Source organism: Cololabis saira, chromosome 7 (genome assembly GCF_033807715.1).
Source record: "Cololabis saira isolate AMF1-May2022 chromosome 7, fColSai1.1, whole genome shotgun sequence".
Classification (NCBI taxonomy): domain Eukaryota; kingdom Metazoa; phylum Chordata; class Actinopteri; order Beloniformes; family Belonidae; genus Cololabis; species Cololabis saira.
In genome coordinates, this window is record NC_084593.1 from 24237634 (window position 1) to 24257455 (window position 19822).

Here is a 19822-nt window from a genome sequence, read left to right on the forward strand (position 1 = left end):
TGTGTGAGTGCATGTAGATTAATAAATAAGTTGGTATTAAATCATAAACCACTCAAAGAACAGGCCCATGAGTTCTGCCTCTCATATGTAACCGTAGCAAAGTCCAGCTAGACTGGTCGGGTCAGACAACAAACAGAATACAAATAGAAGCTGGAGCCCTTTCGCTATCTCGTGCTTCGTGTCTTGCCTGCAGCTTTTGCATGTTTGCATATTATTATGAGGATTTGTTTAAACAGTTTAGCAGACATACTGGGGACTTTTCAATAATATTAGAAATGAACTATGCATATTTCCACTTTAACAACATTGTCAAGAGAACCTTTGAAAACTTTCTTTAAAGTATTGCAGGTATCATTGGTAGGTTTAGATTAGTAAATAAATGCTGCTTCAATCTCACCAGACAACAATCTGTCCCTCTGTGTGTGTGTGTGTGTGTGTGTGTGTGTGTGTGTGTGTGTGTGTGTGTGTGTGTGTGTGTGTGTGTGTGTGTGTGTGTGTGTGTGTGTGTGTGTGTGTGTGTGTGTAAGTGTATTTGAGGAAAACACAGACATATACACACATATGTACCCACAGTTATCCACACACACAGGTAAACACAAGCATGTGGCTCGTTTCAGATAGCGGCCAGACTCTCGAGCAGCACACTGACTGCTTTCATCGACAGACATTCTGCTAATGACACACAACAAGCACAACATCAGACAGGGGGCCGTTCTGGCAGGAGTGACAGAATAGCAAACACAGAATTGTTCTCATGGCATTCTGCCGGTACTTTTATATCTATTTTTTACAGAAAAATAGCACTTTCATAAGTCGGCTTCATAATCAAGAGTGACTGCTGATGGAAGTCAACTTAACTTTGACCTAGAGGTAACAAATATGTGATGTGTGCTCTGGAGAAAGATGGACTCTTAGTAAGTTAATCTTGAACAGCTGAATTGAAATAAACCCTGTGTTTTTGTGTAAATACTAACAATACTACAACTTTAGGGGAACAACATATAATTAAAGCTGCAAGCAGCGATGAACGGGCCCTCGCACCCTTGTGCACGTTCAGGCATGCTGCAGTGGAAGCACTTGTATGACTTGCATGTAGATGTCTTCAGGCCTGGACATTTAGCGGATGACACCAGCCACGACTCTCTATACCAAACCATTCAAAAGTTATGGTAGAAAGTAGGAACTATCAGATATCGACCAATCAGAAGAAGGGACGGGGCTAATTCATGCCAATGAAGGTCAAGTACTTAAAACCATGTCCGATGACACCACCCACGACTTCCTATGTCAAACCATTCAAAAGTTATAGCAGAAAAAAAGGGACAACCAATCAGAAGAAGGGACGGGACTAATTCAGGCCAAGGAAGGTCAAGGACTCAATACAGAGTCTGAGGACACCACCCACAACTCTCTATGTCAAACCATTCAAAAGTTATAGTCAGAAAATAGGGACAACCAATCAGAAGAAGGGGCGGGGCTAATTTGCACCAATTATGGTCAAGGAATTAATACAGAGTCCGATGACACCACCCTCGACTCTTTATGTCAAACCATTCAAAAGTTATGGCAGAGAAAAGTATTCTAGGGGGCGCTGTTGAGCAATTTTGCCACGCCTCCAAACCACGAAATATCAAATTTATCGCCAGGCCTGGCTTGCATGCCAAATTTGGTGCCTTTTGGGGAACTATCAAATATGGACCAATCAGAATAGGGCAAGTTTAGGGGGGCAAAAAGGCCCTCCTTTTGTCAGAAGAAAGAAAGAAAGAAAGAAAGAAAGAAAGAAAGAAAGAAAGAAAGAAAGAAAGAAAGAAAGAAAGAAAGAAAGAAAGAAAGAAAGAAAGAAAGAAAGAAAGAAAGAAAGAAAGAAAGAAAGAAAGAAAGAAAGAATTGCCATGTGAGCAATAACAAGTACTTTATTACAGTGTGTATAGGATTTAAGCAGGTCATTTGCAACCAGATGTTGCTAATTTTGTATTCCCGGTGCAGAGACTTCAGGCTAACGAAACGCTAAGAGAGAAAGACATAAGCACTTGTCTTAGTGAAACTGGTGTTGCTGCACATCAGTTATGAAAGATTTATAAAAGCAATACTTAACAGTTCAACACCCTACAACGAGAAAGCTGGTTTTACAAGTACAAAACATTATTGTATTGTTAGGAGTGGGGCCGAAGAAAGGAAACAACAAAAGAATGGTAAAAGGGGGGTTGGGGGGGGACACCTTTCAGACCCTGAAGGCTCCAATGAGTGTTAAACATTGAAAGCCATGACAGCACATGTAGAAGAAGAGTGAACAAGAGTGATTTGTTTGGAAGGCCTGACAGGAACAGGACAGGACAGCAGGCTTGCCAAGAATTGAAAAAAAAAAACAATCACAAGACTTCAGCAAAAATGTCTGATGGATAGATATGACTAAATGTTAGCTGTTTTTCCTAATGCACAGCACCATGTGTGATAAAAAAACGAAACAGCAAACACATAGCCTGATGTCAAGCATGGTGGGCAAGGGCTCATGTTCTGGGGTTGTCTAGAAGCCTGAGGACTCGGGGGACCTTGCATGGTCCCCAAGTGGACCCATGAACTTCTCTGTATAGAGTATTCTGGACGTAACTGTGCAGCGATCTGTCTGACAGCTAAATCTTGGCCGATGCAATCAGGGCAATAATCCAGGAACAAATCTAGGTCAGAACGTCTGAAAAATGAAGGAGTCAACGTTTCTGGAATGAATCATCGAGGTTCAGACCTCCAAATAAGTGAAATGTTAAGGGAGGACCTTAAAATAAGTGGATATATAAACAAACACTTAAAAACTTCAATGAATTAAAACTTTATATGTTGTTGTTATAAAACTGGTTTGTAAAATGTTCTTTAACACCCAAAAAATGTAGGATTAAAAGAGGCCAGTTGACCTTTACGTAACTGTAGACAAACATTGTGTTTAATATTGTACTGTTTTAGTAACCAAATGCAATGAAGCACCTTAATAAAATGAAGGCCTTGAGACTCGTCCAGTAAAAAGAATCACACTTTTTTCCATCTTACATCATCAATACGGTATTCAAGAGAGTGCAGATGTTTTTTTTAACAGACTGTCTTGATAACATTATGGTAACCAGTGTTATTGTTACACAATTACTACACAAAAATACTATATCCAAAAGTTTTTTTTTTTGTAGTTCAAGAAACAACCATAAAAAGTGTGTTAAACATTATTATTCAGTCTTCCTTATGTCATCTTTTCCTCTCCGTCTTCAACATCTTGTTCTCATGCTCTTATGCACTCAAAAAGAAAGGTGCTTTCTGTATCTTTATGCCCGACAAAAGCTTTCACGTACTCCTTTGTTGGTATAAAGACCTGGACACAATGAACTGAAGGTTTGACAAATGGAAGGGCTTTGATTGTTGAGCCTGGTTATTGATTTCTAACACTAGGTCACTAGCTGTCCAATATATTCCAAGAAACAGAGCTTTCCCCTGGGGAGTAGAAGAGTGCGTTTCCTTGAAGAGCTGTTCAGTTCCAAGAGCATGTTGTTTTGAGATGATTGGGCAAGATTCAATTAGAGTGGGAAGGACAAGCAGCACGAGCATTTGTGATCCAGTACAACCATTCCACACGTATTCATCTATGAAGGTTTTCATTCTTCAACAAACAGGACACTGGTAGTGTCACGATCCGATATCAGTTAAAGGGCAACTGGATTACAATAGATTATAAGGTGTAAGCATTAATACATAATTCGACACAGTTCTTGCCTTGTAGACCCAGTACATGTGAAATGTGCCAGGCCCTTTTTAAAATAAGACTTTTCCAACAAAGATTCATTACTTTACTATATATATATATATATATATATATATATATATATATATATATATATATATATATATATATATATATATATATATATATATATATATATATATATATATATATATAAAGCCAATCTTACTGGAATAATACACATCTAAAAAGAAGTTTAGATGTAAATCCTATTTTTATCATTTTGACTTCATGACAGAACGAGTCATTCACTGGCATTCCCATACTTTACATCATTGTTGTCCTGTTATTTCTCTGCCTTTGCCACATGTTTGTTTCTCTGACTGGTTGTCTCTCAATCCAGCGGGATCCAGAGGTAGTTTCTTAAAAGCTCAATTACTCTCAGTGAGGCTGGATGGGAGAATCAGCAGTGCACTGCAGCTCTAAGTTTCACCACACGGTCGAGGCTGAAGTCTCTCAAACTATTGCTGTTTCTTCTTTGGGTTGTGAGATCAGCGAAATGTTAAAAATGTTTACCCTAACACAAGAGCCTATGCAACTCATAAACGTTTTTCACTCAGGACTGAGCTACTCTACAGGATATACTTTCACACTCATCACCTCCAAAGTCCTGCTGCAAAGAAAAAACCCATAATGTTTGACTCTGTGGCCATGGTGTTAATGAGGTGATGCTCAGTGTCTGATGGATGACAGATGTTCTATTGACGGCTGGAAAAAAAGAAAATAGTTTATTTGTTGTATCAGATCAGAGGATTTTGCTTCTCATGGTTTTAAAGTCATTCAAGTACCAAGTTCCCAGCAGGCTGTCATGTGCCTTCTGGTGAGGAACGGCTTCTGTCTGACGGCTCTACCATAAAGGCCTAATTAGTGAAGTGCTAAGCTGACGGCTGTCCTTCTGTAACATCTACCATTCTCCGGAGGATGGATATCATTCATAGGGACCATGTTTTTTTCTTTGATTTGCACGTGTCAGAAGCAAAGGTTTTAATTTATATATTACAACTGTGTAAAATCTCATATTTGAATGGCTTTGTGTACTTTGATTGAAAAAGTAATCTATTAACAGATGTTAATTTAAAAGAAAAAAATCTTAAAGGGTCAGAAACTTTTCAAAGGCATTTGATCTAAAAATCCTTTAATTAAACCGGGATTATGAACTTAACTGTGACTGATTTATAAAATAATTAAAGTCTTTACAAATAAATATGTACAGAATGATGATACTACATTACAAATGCTGCTTTTGTTTGCCCCTCCCCCAGCAATTTATTTTCCCAAGCATTTCAAAACAACTTGGTCTTGGAACTGAGCCGTCTTTCAAGGGAACAATTTTTTCTGCCCTCGAGGGGACAACTACATCCATTTCTAAGAAGTTCCTGGAAACCGAGTGATGAAAATCAATAACCAGGAGCTAAATAATAACAGACTCTCCTGTTGTGGACCCATCAGTTCCAAGCATCCAATATATACTGGATAGAAGATATAAAATGGAAAATGTATTACATTTTTGTTTCCCTTAAAAAGGTATTTCAATATCCTTACTTCTGAGAAACTGTACCTCTTGAAAATACTCTCTTTTAAATACCCAATCATGTCACTGAGCTGTAGCAGTTTATTTTAATAAGTTGCATGTTTCCAAGAAAAAGGATGAATGGATGGTTCTCAAAATGTTTATTTTTTGTTTTTTTTGTTGCTGCAAACAAATTAAAAATGAACAAATACTGAAAATGAAATGGTAGAATGTCTCTATTTCAATGTTTGAAGTTTTCTGTGCTTTGTTGTAAATAAAATATGAGTTTATGAGAATTGCAGATCCCTGCTGTTATTTGTTTATTTTTTCTAAATTTGACTTTTACACAGAAGCCCAGCTTCATTGGAAGTGGGGTTGTGTAAAGGCACTTCAGTTACTGCAGCAGTATCATTGCTGTCAATACAAAGCTAATAATTCATAGCTTAAGAAACAATTAAAAACAGCGGAATCTGGTTTCAGTTTGAATACAGCTGTCCAAGAATAATACATTTCACTTCCTGAATGTCTGTCTTCTTGCAGGACAGACACATAACATCATGTTGGCTCAGGGTTGATGTACATTCAACCTTTATCATCAGTCCCTTGTGATCAATAAGCCTGCTAGTGGTTAACAATAGCCTCAGCATGATGCGGCCACCACCATGCTTTATTGAGGGGCTGATGCTGTTAAAGTTATGTGTGGTATTTATTAGTGAACTTAAAACTTTTCTTTTTGTGATTCTCTTCCCTAAAGCTTAGCTTTGAAATGTTCAGCTTTATGTGCACCCGCAAATACACACTTAGTCACTGGCTAGAAGGTAGGTGTCCTGTGGTGTTCAGCAATGGATGCTGGCAGCAGAACGTTCAATTCAATTCAATTCAATTTTATTTGTATAGCGTCTCTAATACAACAAAAGTTGTCTCTAGATGCTTTCCAGGAACCCAAAACATGACCCCCGAGCAATTATTACATAAACAATGGCAGGTAAAAACTCCCCTAGTGGGAGAAAAGCCTTAAGCCAAACAGTGGCAAGAAAAACTCCCTCAAAACTCCTTCAGATCATGTTGGTGAGGATGTCAGACTTTGATGACTCAAGCTTGTTCTGAGGGACTCTGCAGATGCTCACACTTGCATCTGGGAATGTGGGGACCAGCTCAACATCTTGAACATTTGTGAGTAGTTTGGTGAGATTGCAAGGTGTTTTTGTCAGGGAGTGACAGTCCCATTTGGAACTGCAACTGATACTGAATTTAATAGCCAAAGTTTAGCCCTACAAACAGAACAGAATTACTTTGCTTAATGTAAATGAATCTAAAATATTTACTTGCAATATGCTTTTAGGCAGAGCAACTTCAGCATTTTTCTTTCAAGCCTTCAGAAGCAAGAAGTCCTAATGAAAACATAAGCCAAACCCTTCCTAAACAGAGCTGTGAAATCCTGGCTAGGCAGCCATTTTAACCAGAAATTTTGAATGTTGATGTGGTTTGTCAAAAAAGGATTGCCTTTAAAGATTTAACAATAAAGTGAAATGATTACACGAACCTTTGTCCTGATTTCACCATCACTAAAGGCAGGAGCGATGTGAACGCTACGGGAGCGCAAACGTGATCACGGTGAACAGAGTTCTGTACTCTGTCGCCCCCTATCGGCCTTATCTGTCATAGCTTTACAACTATAAGTCAATGGTAAATTGTAGAAAAGCTTGCAGAGGGCTGTTGATATTTTGAGATGATGGCTGCAGCAGGACCTGATGCGGTCTTGTGCTCTTCAACAGACTTCACAACTTTGCATTACACTGAAGAAGGTGGGCGTTACAGTGTTTTTGACAAGAACTCACACAACGCTCATCAATTGCAAAATACCACAGGTACTTATACTTTAATAAATATTAAACATTAAGTTCTATTTCATATGTACATGTATTGTACAGAAAGATAGATGGCTTTGCAGCAAGTTAGAGATGTACAAACAATGCAACTTCTAGAGAAGTAGGTAAACTGGCCCTCAAAGCTTTAGTATGAACAGTATGAAAAGGCTTGTTTATTTATTTATTGTAGTTTCCCTGCATAAATGAATGCATGAGGGACATTGCTTTTAGCAACACTGACAAAAAAAAAAGCACCATACTTGTCTGGGCATCAAAGACATTTGTTCCCTCTCAAAAGTTTTAATTTCCACATAGTTTAACAAAGTTATAATAGATTATGTAAGCACCAGGTGTTTGGCAATGTCCCTCATTTCACACTATAAATTCCTGAGAAATTACAAAATTCTGGGGATATTTCTTTCTTTGGAAATAACAACACAATCCAACCAATGTAAACATTTGTAATCTAATGAAATCAGAACGGAGCTCAAACTTTGTAAATAACTGACATTTTCCTCAAATATACAGAATGTGAGGGGTACTCAGAGTACTGGTCACTTAAAAAGATAACAACTGTAATATTATAGTTGTTATTATAGATCTGAGAGGTATTTTCATATCTGAGTGGGGAGCTGCAGTCCTCGGCTACAATAAAATATTAGAGAGACAATTAGATTCATGTTTTGGCTCTGAGGATCAGCGGAATGCAACTTTAAAACTAATTTACATCTTATCTACATCCCTATATCCTCACACAACAGCATTTAAAAAGTGAAATCGAAGGGCAATCGGTTGGATCTGTAAAAGGTGGGTCAAAAGGGAAGAACTGTTCATAACTGTGTTTAAATTGCAACTTGAACCAAATCTGCATCAGGCAGCATCAATGCTAAAAAGCTTTTCTTCAATCAGAAATTCCACCAAGATACTCTCTCCCAGCAGCTGTCCTGATCATATGAGAAAGGTTTATTTATTCTTTTTCATATTTTGATTGGAAAAGGTTTAACATAAAGCATTGTGGCAGTTGAAAGGTGTTCCTCTCTATAAGAGAAATGAGAAGGCTTGTTCTATTGTGCAGCGTGGCCTCTCTTCATCCTGAGGAGAAAGTTTCGCTTCTCCTCTAGAAGCTCCTGTATACGTTTGTTCCTGGTTCTTTCTCTGAGATTAACCCGCCGCTTCGGGATCAGGTTGTTCTGAGAGATATCACTGTCCACGTTGATGACCCTGTTGTAAAACATATCAAGGGAGTTCTCACTGTTCTCTGCAGCTATTTGCTGAGGCTTTGTAGTAGAGGCGACGGTGGTAGCCACGGTTGGTGGTACTTCTTTCGTGGAAGCGATGGTGTTGAGAGGTGAATTGGTACCGGGGTCCGATGTTGTTCTGGGAGTGGGGTCGCTAACAGGGATGTACTCATACACGCTCTCCCAGGGTGAAGAAGCGAGCTCGATCATGCCCTCTCCATGTGCAGTTGGAATCACCATGGAGAGGTTATCTTCCAGCACGATGGTACCACCCACGTCATCTAAGATGATAGACGACTCCTTGCTGTCATCGCCACTTGGAAAGGTCCCGCTGGTCTCCATAGCATCGCCGCTACTTGTCATCGTTCCATCACTATACGGCATTGTTTCAGCTGGATATGTGAGAACTTCAATATTGATGCTTTCAGCAGGTGTTGTGAAATCAACAAAGGTGTCGGGCGTCGTGGCCTCAGCAGCTACACTGTCACTGTGCGGGAGCAGAGATGCATCCGTAATATCATTGTTTATGTATGTGACATTGATTCTCGACTCAGGGAAGGGCAAACTCGCTATTGTACCATGTACAATGGCACTAGAGGGAATAGTAGAAGAAAATTCCCTTTGAAATGATTCTTTGCTTTCAGACGGTGAGGGAGGGGTTATGTAAGAGGCTGTAGTCTGTTTGGGATTAGTCTTTTTCTCCTTGACTTTATTCTGATTAACCTTGGCCTTTGAGTTTAACCCGCCTTTGGGGGCTGGTTTTGGAGGTTTTTGGAGGGTTTTCTTAGTCTGAATTTGTTTTGTGGCTTCTTTTTTTGGGACAACACTCTTTTTGGGATTGGTCTTTGTTGGAACCTGCTTTGACGGAGAGGGTTTGTTCTTTTTCTCCGAAGTGGGCTTTACCGGAGCAGTCTTTTTCACAGGAGTATTCAACGACGTCTTGTTTGAAGAGGATTTTGCTGAGGTAGCCTTTTTCCCAGCCGTGTTTGATGGAATAGTCTTTTTGGGACTTGCGTTTGCTGGAGTGGTCTTTTTGGGAGTGCCACTCTTTGGAGGAGTATTTTTCTTCTTGGGGTTGATCTTTGATGGAACAGGTTCTTTTGGGCCACTTTTGTGTGTTGTCTTGTTTTTCTGATTGATCTTTGATGGGATGACCTTTGGAATGACCTTTTTCTTGGGTTTTGGCTGGATTTTCTTGTCAGACTTGGATCTTAGCAGGATGTCTGTTGGGTTTGTCATCACCAAACTGGGTGTTGCTGTAAGGTGTGCAGCGTCTATGGGAAAGGTTGGGAACGCTGTGTTGATACCTACAGGAAACGCGGTAGAGAGGAGAGGAGTGGTGGCTGCAGCTGGTGGATGAGTGGGCATCATTTCCGCAGTACTCAGTGGAGTTGGGGGGGAGTGAAGAGTTGCATCGTTAGATGGATGAGAGGTAGACCAGGAATACATCGTAGAAGATGAAATGGTTGTGATGACAGGTTGACTGGGTTGAGAGGTGCTAAAGCTGGAGCTCAGCATGTTGGTGAACGGAAGAGTTGTGTCTCTGGACCAGGTGGAGGTGATGAAGGTGGATCTGGTGGTAGCTCTGGGAACAGGGTCCGTGCCATTGACGTCGCTGCAGGTTTTGCAGCATATACGCCAATAGTCCGGTAGGGAGCAGTAGCGCTTCAGCACCTCCATACGACAGAACACGGAGCGGTCTCTATGACAACGCAGGCCTGTGAAGAAGAGAACAGAGAGCTGTGATTTGGAGCAGTTAAGAGTCTAAGAAGCAATATGTGATTGATGATTTCTGAAAATTAAATAATGTTCACAGTAATATATTATGGTTATATTAGCATTGGTCTCTGTGTGCATGTTAGTGTGCGTATGAGAGAGTGTGTGTGTGTGTGTGTGTGTGTGTGTGTGTGTGTGTGTATGTGTGTGTATTGCATCCACACTGTGCCAAGTAGTAAAGCCAGACGATTAGCAGAGGATGCAGGAAGGATGAAGAGAAAAACCCAAGAGCAGTCATAAGGTCAGTCCAGAGCAACTGAAATGGAAAAGAAGGCTTGCCAGTCTTGTGTTGTTATCATATTTGAAGATTAAATATTTATATAAACCATTTATCTCCCAGTTCCTGGCACTCCATCACTTGACACATAGGAGTGTTGTTGTATTGCAGTAAAAAAAATAAATGCATTCCCACAGCAACGTCTGACATTTTTTTGTCTATTTTCTACCCAGACAACATTCCTGGTGAGAGAGAGAGATCACACTTTTTAAAACATTTTTATTGATACAACTTTGCTGTTGAGAATGACAGGAACTGAAACAATGAGATGTACGCCCTTCCTCCTGCTCAATATATAGATATATTTTTTTCTTAAGAAAAATAATTCAACTGTATCGAAAGTTACAAGTTCACAGTCACTTTGGTAAAACACTTGATTACTTGGAAATCAACCAGTCAATCTGTTTTATCGATTGAAAAAAAAAGAAGACATGAAGTACATAAATGATATTTGCTTTTTAAATAAAATACATAACTTCCATGATGATGTAAAAACTGGAATGGCACATTAAGTGTCATATGAAACATTTACAAAACATTAATAAAATTTCCCTGATAAATCAAAGTGCATATAGACGCAGTGCACGTAGTCCATCAGAATGTTTCTTCAACGTTAGCCAAACGTTAACCAGCCCCACGCAGCAAGCCAGTGAAGCCACAAAACAGTTACCCATAGTATAGAATATTATAGAAGAAGATAACAGTCATGAACATTATTAAATACAGTCAACACCAATGTTATATACAGTATCGCACTGCTAGGTCTGGCTTGGTTTCACACAGTCCAACTCCAGCAGAAGGAAACCTTGGATAGCTCGCTACATAGTCACAACAGAAATATGTGATCACAATACAATGACAAGTCTGAAGTGTTCTTTTTTTCCTTTTTTTTCATTTTTCCTTTTTCTTTTTCAAATGCCATATGTGTCAATACCCCTAGGCCCTTTGAAAACCCTTTCCCAGTAGTCGGACATTGGCCCAACATCACCTTGGTAGGTTTGATGGTTGGCGGGTGTGAGTTTGTTTAGTTGGTTTGAAGCTGCCTCTATTCCGAGTGAAACTTTGAACGAATAAAGCCATCTCTTTCACAGATAAATGCCATTACATTCAATCCAAGATAAGGCATTGTTCACGTGGTTTAATGTTCATCAAAAGAAAGTGAGATCATCGGACGCTCTCAAATCAAAGTCTATGAGGTATTTCTGTATCTGAACGCAGTGTGTAAAAGCCAGAATGGTGAAACACTAACACACCCACACACGCACACGCACACGCACACACACACACACACACACACACACACACACACACACACACACACACACACACACACACACACACACACACACACACACACAAGATCAGATACAGATACAGATACACACATTCATGCTCACAAGCTCAAGCGACTGAGACTTTGACTGACTAGACAGGTCTTTTTTGTCATTTTCTCCCCCATATAAGCTCACACGTATGACATACATCTTCCCATGCACACATAATATATACACAGGGACACACACACGCAAACACACATGCATACACACATATATATGCAAACATACATGTGATGAATGCAAATGTGCATGACAAAACGTGATCCTATTCTTAAAGAAAACAAGAAGTGACAGTAAACCCCTGATCCATCTGAGAGATTGGAGAGGCAACTAACTAACCAGGTCCTGCATAATATAGGTCTAACCCCTTTCCCCCAAAACACTTTGTTATTAAATATTCATCTGTATTCATGTAAAATCAATAAAAAAATACACATAACAGTCAAGGATCTAAGCGATCAATAGCAGTCCAAAGGTTTTAGGCAAATAAGCTACAGCTTATTCATGGTAAAACATTATTAATATTATTGTTACTCATATAGATTTAGATTTTATAGGTATATATAAAAACAAATATACTTATAGATGTATTTGTTTAAAGTCTGCAAGCACAAATAAGCTGCATTTATTGAACTTTTGTATAACAGTCAAAGAGAGAATGGCTGATGATGAGGTGAAATGGGAAGCAACCTCAAGTGGTCAGACTACCCTGTTTTTTTTTCTTTATTGTTCTTCAAGATTTTTCACCTCACAGTTCCCTCCCCCCCAAAAAAACGTTCACTCATATCACTTCCTGTCCCTGTGTCGCGTTCCTGTCAATCTGAGAATGGAACGCATAATGAGACGCCGTTCTCATCTCCGTATGGAACCAGGATGTCAGATGAGCATTTTAGCAAAGATGTCCTCAGATCACATTCACGATAAAGCTTTCTTTTTTTTAGATATATTTATATATATATATATATATTTATATATATATTTCTAGATATTTATATACTTTTCTGTTTATTTTCACATCTGTTTCTCCCCACACTGACAATGCCCTACAAAAAGAAAAAAAATGTGCAGCGGCATCTCAGGTGTGGTAACCCATGACAACACGCAGCAAGCTCGCGCAAAACATGGCCGCCAAATGCAGAGGGAGTTCCTCACACTTGAACGGCTCACTGACACACCTCTGGAGGTGCCAATGAAAACCTGTTTGCCTTGCCACTTCGGATCCTTTTCATATCAAATTTTTTTGTTGATCTTTTTGAGTTTTCGACTGGCCAGCGGTTACAACACAATGCTCCACACAGGAGAGATAGAGAGAGAGAGAGAGACAGAGCAAAGAGAGAACCAACTAGCACACACAGGAGCCAGAGAACCTCCCCGCGGTCAAAGCCGTCTCAGACACAAAGAGAGACGTCGTCCCCCCGCAAAAGAGAAGCGAAAGCTTTGCCACTCGCTCACAGGCGTGGGCACAGGCACAAGGAATCGGGGAGAGGCGGGTCAGGGGGCCAGCCGGGGCCAGCCCTGCAGAGACAGGAGGACAGAGATGGGCAGGGCCCGGCAGAGGACAGACGCGCAGCTGCGGCCGCTGCTGTGGAGGCCGGGCTGGGAGCTATAGAGGGAGGTTTTACGTGAGGAGATCCTTGGGTAGTTGGCGTTTGGGCGAGACAGCCACTGGATCAGAATGTTGCCGTTCTTGTTGAGGTCTGATGAGCCCTCTGCAGAGAAACAAAACCAGAGTGATGGAGGTGTTAGAAGGCTTTTTTGAACATCAAAGCAGACAAACTTATTTGCATGAAGCGCCAAAATAAAATTAACATGTCAATTTTCACTGGTTTATACTTAAAAAAAGCACTTTTCTGAACAGCAGCAGGGTATTTACTATTCCTAATTAAGCATTGCCCCCTTTTTGCCCTTAAATGGCCAGTATTTCACTGTATAAGGCAGGGGTATTCAACTAGATTCGGCCGGGGGCCACATCTGCAAAAGGACTGTATGGAGAAGGCCGCACAATTTGAAAATGTGGGGGTTTTCAAAATGTATTTTGCACTCAAAGACGAAGACTTATGTAAATATAATACATTTGTATTATACATTTGAATATATCTAGTTTACATATGAATTATGTATTAATTGTCTCCAGATTTAGTAATTGTGAATGTTAAATATAATATTCAGATAAAGAAATATTATTTTGAATGCAAGTTCATTTTGAAACCATGCATTGTGCAAACTTAATGAAGTTGATATTGAACTACTTTTAATGAAACACGCCATAATGACAAAGCACCACTTTCCACCAAGATTTCCTTATTTGAATATTATATTAAGCATTGAGCACAACCATTTTAGTCCATAGTAGCCAGTTATAAAAATATTATAAAAAATATATATATTTTTTTTCAACAAACACCCCCTTTTTTGAAATATGACCAGGGCCACATAAAAGCTCCTGGCGGGCCGCATGTGGCCCGCGGGCCGCCAATTGAATATCCCTGGTATAAGGCGTCTATATAGTGCACATAAAAGGTGTGTTTGTTTTTTGTATTAAATCTTAAAAAAAACAAAAGTATGGGATTTTCACTTATATTTGCTTTTTAGCTTTGATATTGCGTGCATTTGTAACATTTTAACCATTAAATTAGCTGGAAAGGTTATTCTCAGTGCTTACTGGGACATGGTTCCATGCGACAAACTCTCATGGTGTCCGGCTTGGTCTCCAGACACAGGCCAGTGGTGTTGTCCCTTTTGTGGCAGACAGTCTGCCTCTGCTGGCTGCCGTTACCACATGTCACTGAGCACTAGATAAAAAGATATAAACACACATAGAGGTATAAACAAAGACAGATTCTTGTGGTCAAAAAACGTCCTACAAAGCAATCCAAAGGCATGTAAGGGATGTTAACATTATAGCTGTTTGGTCTGTGATCAGTAGAGCACAACTTGCTTCTCAGACGCTTCCTGTAATGTTTGAAACACTGAACACCAGACGAAACTCTTGCAAAAATACTGTCTGGTTGTTTTCAGTATCACTGGTGGGTCCCACGTCTAGCCTTCGTACCTGTGACCACGGGCCAACTGTCCACTGAGAGGGGCAGGGAAGTCGGTTGCAGGGTCTGCGGGACTCGGGTCGGTCGTCACTGCAATGTTTATTGTGGATGGGTCGTGTGGTGTTGTCTTCCGAGGGTTGGACACAGCTGACGGAGCGGATCTGCAGCCCTGTCTTACCACAGGGTTTACTGCAGTTCTGCCACTCTCCAGACACCCAGCTGCAAGGTGTGAAAATGATCAGAGGGGGAAAAAAGCCCATTTGAATGTAGGAAAGCTTGAAGTTGTGTGAATATGGTAAAGTGGTATCCCTAAGGTTACACGTACATGGGTGGGGGGCAGGGCTTCTGGTTGCAGTCTCTGGTGTCTCCCCTCGGTTTCATATTGGACTTGTTACAAAAGCTTTTGTGAACCATCTTGCTGTCAACTTTTCTTCTGCAGCCGTATCGTAGGTACTGCTTCCCTACAAATTAAAGACATAGAAGAAGATGTGAATCTAAAGACACAACGGCAGGAAAGAAAATGAGAAAAACGTGGCCACCCAGACAGTATTGTCCTGGCTTCAATGTACCTCCACCACAAGGCCTGGAGCAGTAGGACCATCGTTTTGGTGCCCACACATAAGCGCTGTCCTCTACCAGGACGTTGCTTAGAATGAAAGAATCATTGTCCATATTCATCATGTACTTGTAGGACAAATTCACATCCTCATCGCCATTTAATTTCACCTACAATGAGACAAGTCGACATGAATTCATTCAGAAACATCATCACTATCAACAACAGGGTTAATACTAGGGATGGGCGGTATGGACTAAAACATTTATCACGATAATTTCTGGCATTTATCCTGATAACAATAAAAATGACGATAAAAAAAATACCAATTCAACTCCACCTTTGTAACTATAAATCTATCACCACATTCAGTCTTTGGAGCCCCCAAAACACTGCTCTAAAAGAATAATAATTGCTACTAAACTACACCAATTAAATTGAATTGATAAAAACCAATGAAATTAGTACACCTGTACTGCAAAACTGGAATGACTCAGATCCGCCATGTTTGTTACACAAACACGTATCAACGGGAATTTATCCTTCTTTCTTTCTTTCTTTCTTTCTTTCTTTCTTTCTTTCTTTCTTTCTTTCTTTCTTTCTTTCTTTCTTTCTTTCTTTCTTTCTTTCTTTCTTTCTTTCTTTCTTTCTTTCTTTCTTTCTTTCTTTCTTTCACGTACGTTGTGTGTTGATTTAACGCAGAACCATAAATCAGCTTTACACAAAAACGTCATCAACAGGAATTTATCGTTTTTACCGCGAGATGACAAATTCTTACCGTGGGGAATTTTTTTGACTGTTTATCGTGAACGGTAAAATATCGCCCATCCCTAGTTGATACACGAACAAAAAGTGACGAGTGTGAATTTGGTTATAATTTTCTTTTATAAAACCAAACTCAGCATCAAACTCATTCCTGTTTGGTGTACCATTATTAAAATCCCATGTCTGAGTGGCCCGGTACTCTGAAGGGTTTCCCTCTCTTTGTCATTTTCATATTCCCACTCCACGCCTTTCTCTATGACGGAGCGGGATTCTGGGTAGTCGTTTTCCCCATTTAAGAAGACCAGCCCTGATGCCACGTTCTTGACAGCTGCAGGGAGATTTGGAACAGAAATTCTCAATAAAAATAAGCTGAAACAAATATATACATGTGTGCATGAAATACAAAACAAAGTCTGACATCACGTACCGAGAACGTGCGAGGTGGCTTTCAGTTCTTGAATCAGTAAGTGTCTCGCTCCTCTGGGGATCTCCAGAACTTTGAGGAAACCTGAAATAACAAACTCACAGGGTTTGTGCCCACAAAAATAGGCATCGGTCGCCTTGAAGAACTTGTTTTTTCCCCCCTTCAACTAGAATTTTTTGCTCACTAGGTAGAATCCCTGCTGTCCTCATTATTTCCTGCCTGGGAAAACAGGCAGGAAATTCTGGGAGCTGTAATGATGTGGGTCTGTCCTGACACCAAGTCTGATTATATACTTAACATTAGCTCATGAAGTTCGACGTAACTTCTTGGCAATGTTCTCATGGAAACATGTTGGAAACGTCAGCTCAACGTCCCAAAGGTTTAGAGTCAGTTACACAAGAGTTCCTCTAGAGGGCGATGTTTAATTAAACATAAAATGCAAAAGCAAAGGGAGCAGCATACAAACAAATATTCTATGGCCAAAATATATTATGATGACAGTCCCAGATTTAAACACAATAACTGTGGCTGTTTACCTTGTTTCTTTGCGGTCCGTGTGATTGTGTCTTTAAAGGTTTTGCAGCTGGAGCTGTCGCCTCCACACACTCCACACTTGTCTTCCTGCTTTGAGGAGCCGAACACGCCGTCGCAGCCCACCTTCTGTTGATGAGACACGGAAAGTTTGAGACACGTAGACATGATCGCATCCAGCTGCTTATCCTGAGGATCGCACGTGACGTCACTCACCTCACACTCCCCCCGCACACACACGTTGTGCGGGTCCTTGTACGAGCAGCGCGTCCCATCCAGGACCATTTTGTGCATCAGGACTGTGTCTTGTGTCTCCTTGGATTTGCAGTACAGGTGGCAGCGTTTGTTAGCTGAGAAGCAAAACACAAACAGGCTTTGAACTTTACTAACTGTGAAACAACTCAAGCTGTGACTCCTGGAATCCATGTTGACGGCTTCATTTTTAATAACCAACATGAGACGAGTTTTTTTTATGCTGAGAATGAACTCCTTGTGACTCTGCTTGACCCTGTGTCTCATTGTTTCTGGCTCAGTGAGTCATCCTACAACTACATGTGCCTTCAGAGACGAAACGTGTCAGATATCTGCCCTGGGAGAATGAACACTCTTACACCATCGGTCATCAGGCCTGCGGTTCAGAGACTTTGTCTCATGGAGCTTTGACACAAATAAACAGATGCCGGGAATTCCATCAAACTGATGAATTATGGGAGGAAAACACATTTTGTGAAGTAAGGATGAGGATGCACACTGACAGTGTCTGAATGAAGCCTCTTCCACTGCAACCACTGCTCATGTGGCCATTGTCATGCACATCCATTTAGTACAGTAAAGATGCAAAACTGCAGAGCCTGAGCTTGTTTTTACAGTTTATTATCATTGTTCATAACGCTTCTTCTCACTTTTTGTCTCACTTTCTGTTCTGTTCCTGAACGTTTAAATGGATATGCCAACACTCTGGGAACTAGCTCATTTGCATTCAACTCCACAGTCTGATAAGAGGGTGTAAACCTGCGAGCCTAGCTTAGCATAGTCAGTTAAAGTCAACTGCAACCACTAACCTGAGTGACAAAATAAATATCAGAATATCTCCAAAATGTTCCTATTTACGTGCTGTTACTTGTGCGATCACCTTATGTAGAAATAAGTGCAGCATGTAAAATAAGACGCTGCTGACTCGTGCAGGAAACAACAAAGTGCTACTACTGAGTGCCAGGGCTCTCAAGTCTCACGCATTGAGCGTGAGACACACGCATTTCAACAAGTTCACACGCTCACACGCCACACATTGTATTTCTTGCTCTGAGAAATTATTAACTTCACCGCACAGTAATTCCAACAGCCCATCTTACAAACGTAAGTCAAAGTCAGGCTGTGCTGCTCATACCGCTCACAGCAGCTGTCTTGAGTTACCAACCTATCGGCCAATCAGAAAATATAATCTTCTGTTGCCGGGTGAGGTCTGAGTTTCAGCTTTAAGCACTTCATCCCCTGTAAAACAAGCCCCGCGCCCCCTCCCAGATGTGCAGAGACATTCCTATGCTAACTATGACTGATTTTGTGAGAGGGCCGTCATCCCCTGATGATAAATACTTCAGACCAAACAATCTGGGATACATCCAGGAAGAAATACAGGTTATGAAAGCTAATTGTAAACTATCCACTCCCTCAGTTCTTCAACTCTCAGGTAATTTGTTACCTGGCAACAGATCAGCAATCATTGTGTCCAGTTAAGGGTGCTTTGCCAAAATATAGTTTCTCATTTGGTCATAAGATCGACACATCTCATATGTCCCGGTTATTTCTCGACAAGGAGAATATATAAATCACAACAGGTCGAAAGGAATATTTTGGAGTTTTTAGGAAGTTTCTGAGGAAGTCACTTAGGCTAGCTGAAACAATCATAGGAATGGACGAAGCCTCAACCGATAACACACCCACCGTACATCAAAGTTAGCTGTGTCTATCAGCTCCATCACCCAATCCCCAGAGAGATATCTGTGGAGGTGCCTGCAGACTTTTACAGCGGGATGTCCCGTTTTAAGTGTTGACTCAATTGCAAAATCAAAAATCACTATCACTATCATTTGTGCCTGCAAATGTATCCCTTCAACATGACAGCATGCAAATAAAATAAACGTTTAGACCAATGCAAGTTGCAATCCTCAGTTTTCAAGATCATTATTGATAGAGTTCACTGCTCTGCAGGACATTCTGGGAGACTGTACAGTATGATTTCATCTGCATGAAAACACAGAACGTAAATGGTTAGAAAAGTTTCCAACTAACTGTTTCCCTTTCATTTCATGTCTCTTTTTTTCTGGAGCATTTTCTCCCTTGTGGAGAAATAATGGAAACAATTTATCAAACCAATATATGAATTTCACATCCAGGATTAGACACTCTCACATGGAGCTCAGGAGATGACAGAACATACGTGGAATTCAGCCTCTCTCTCTCTCTCTCTCTCTCTCTCTCTCTCTCTCTCTCTCTCTCTCTCTCTCTTGTAATTTGAGCCGTTGAAAGCTTTGCTAAAAAATGCGTCCAGAATGAATAAGAATAAAGAAAAATAATTTAGCAAGGCTCATCTTAGTTCACACAGCGTGACCTCTGACAGATACATTTTAAAACTTGATGTCTGAAACAGCTTTAGCTATGAAGTATTTGAGGAAAACTTAAGGTATGGGGTTTCCTCTACATGGGTTGTGGTTAGGGTTAGGG

General features: G+C 40.4%; 1 protein-coding gene across 3 annotated transcripts in view; it reads right to left on the bottom strand.

The window, feature by feature from the left end:
- Positions 1 to 7156: 7156 nt before the first annotated feature.
- LOC133446931 (A disintegrin and metalloproteinase with thrombospondin motifs 2-like) overlaps positions 7157 to 19822 on the bottom strand; it is a 148538-nt gene continuing 135872 nt past the window's right edge. For all 3 annotated transcript variants that reach the window (XM_061725153.1, XM_061725152.1, XM_061725154.1), the window contains 10 exons: positions 17318 to 17451; positions 17107 to 17230; positions 16574 to 16654; positions 16311 to 16474; positions 15395 to 15551; positions 15151 to 15286; positions 14837 to 15044; positions 14447 to 14576; positions 13407 to 13493; positions 7157 to 10112 (listed from right to left, as the gene is read on the bottom strand). In XM_061725153.1, the coding sequence (XP_061581137.1) occupies positions 8221 to 10112; positions 13407 to 13493; positions 14447 to 14576; positions 14837 to 15044; positions 15151 to 15286; positions 15395 to 15551; positions 16311 to 16474; positions 16574 to 16654; positions 17107 to 17230; positions 17318 to 17451 (3113 nt within the window). In that variant the 3' untranslated portion in view covers positions 7157 to 8220. The remainder of the gene's footprint in view (positions 10113 to 13406; positions 13494 to 14446; positions 14577 to 14836; positions 15045 to 15150; positions 15287 to 15394; positions 15552 to 16310; positions 16475 to 16573; positions 16655 to 17106; positions 17231 to 17317; positions 17452 to 19822) is intronic.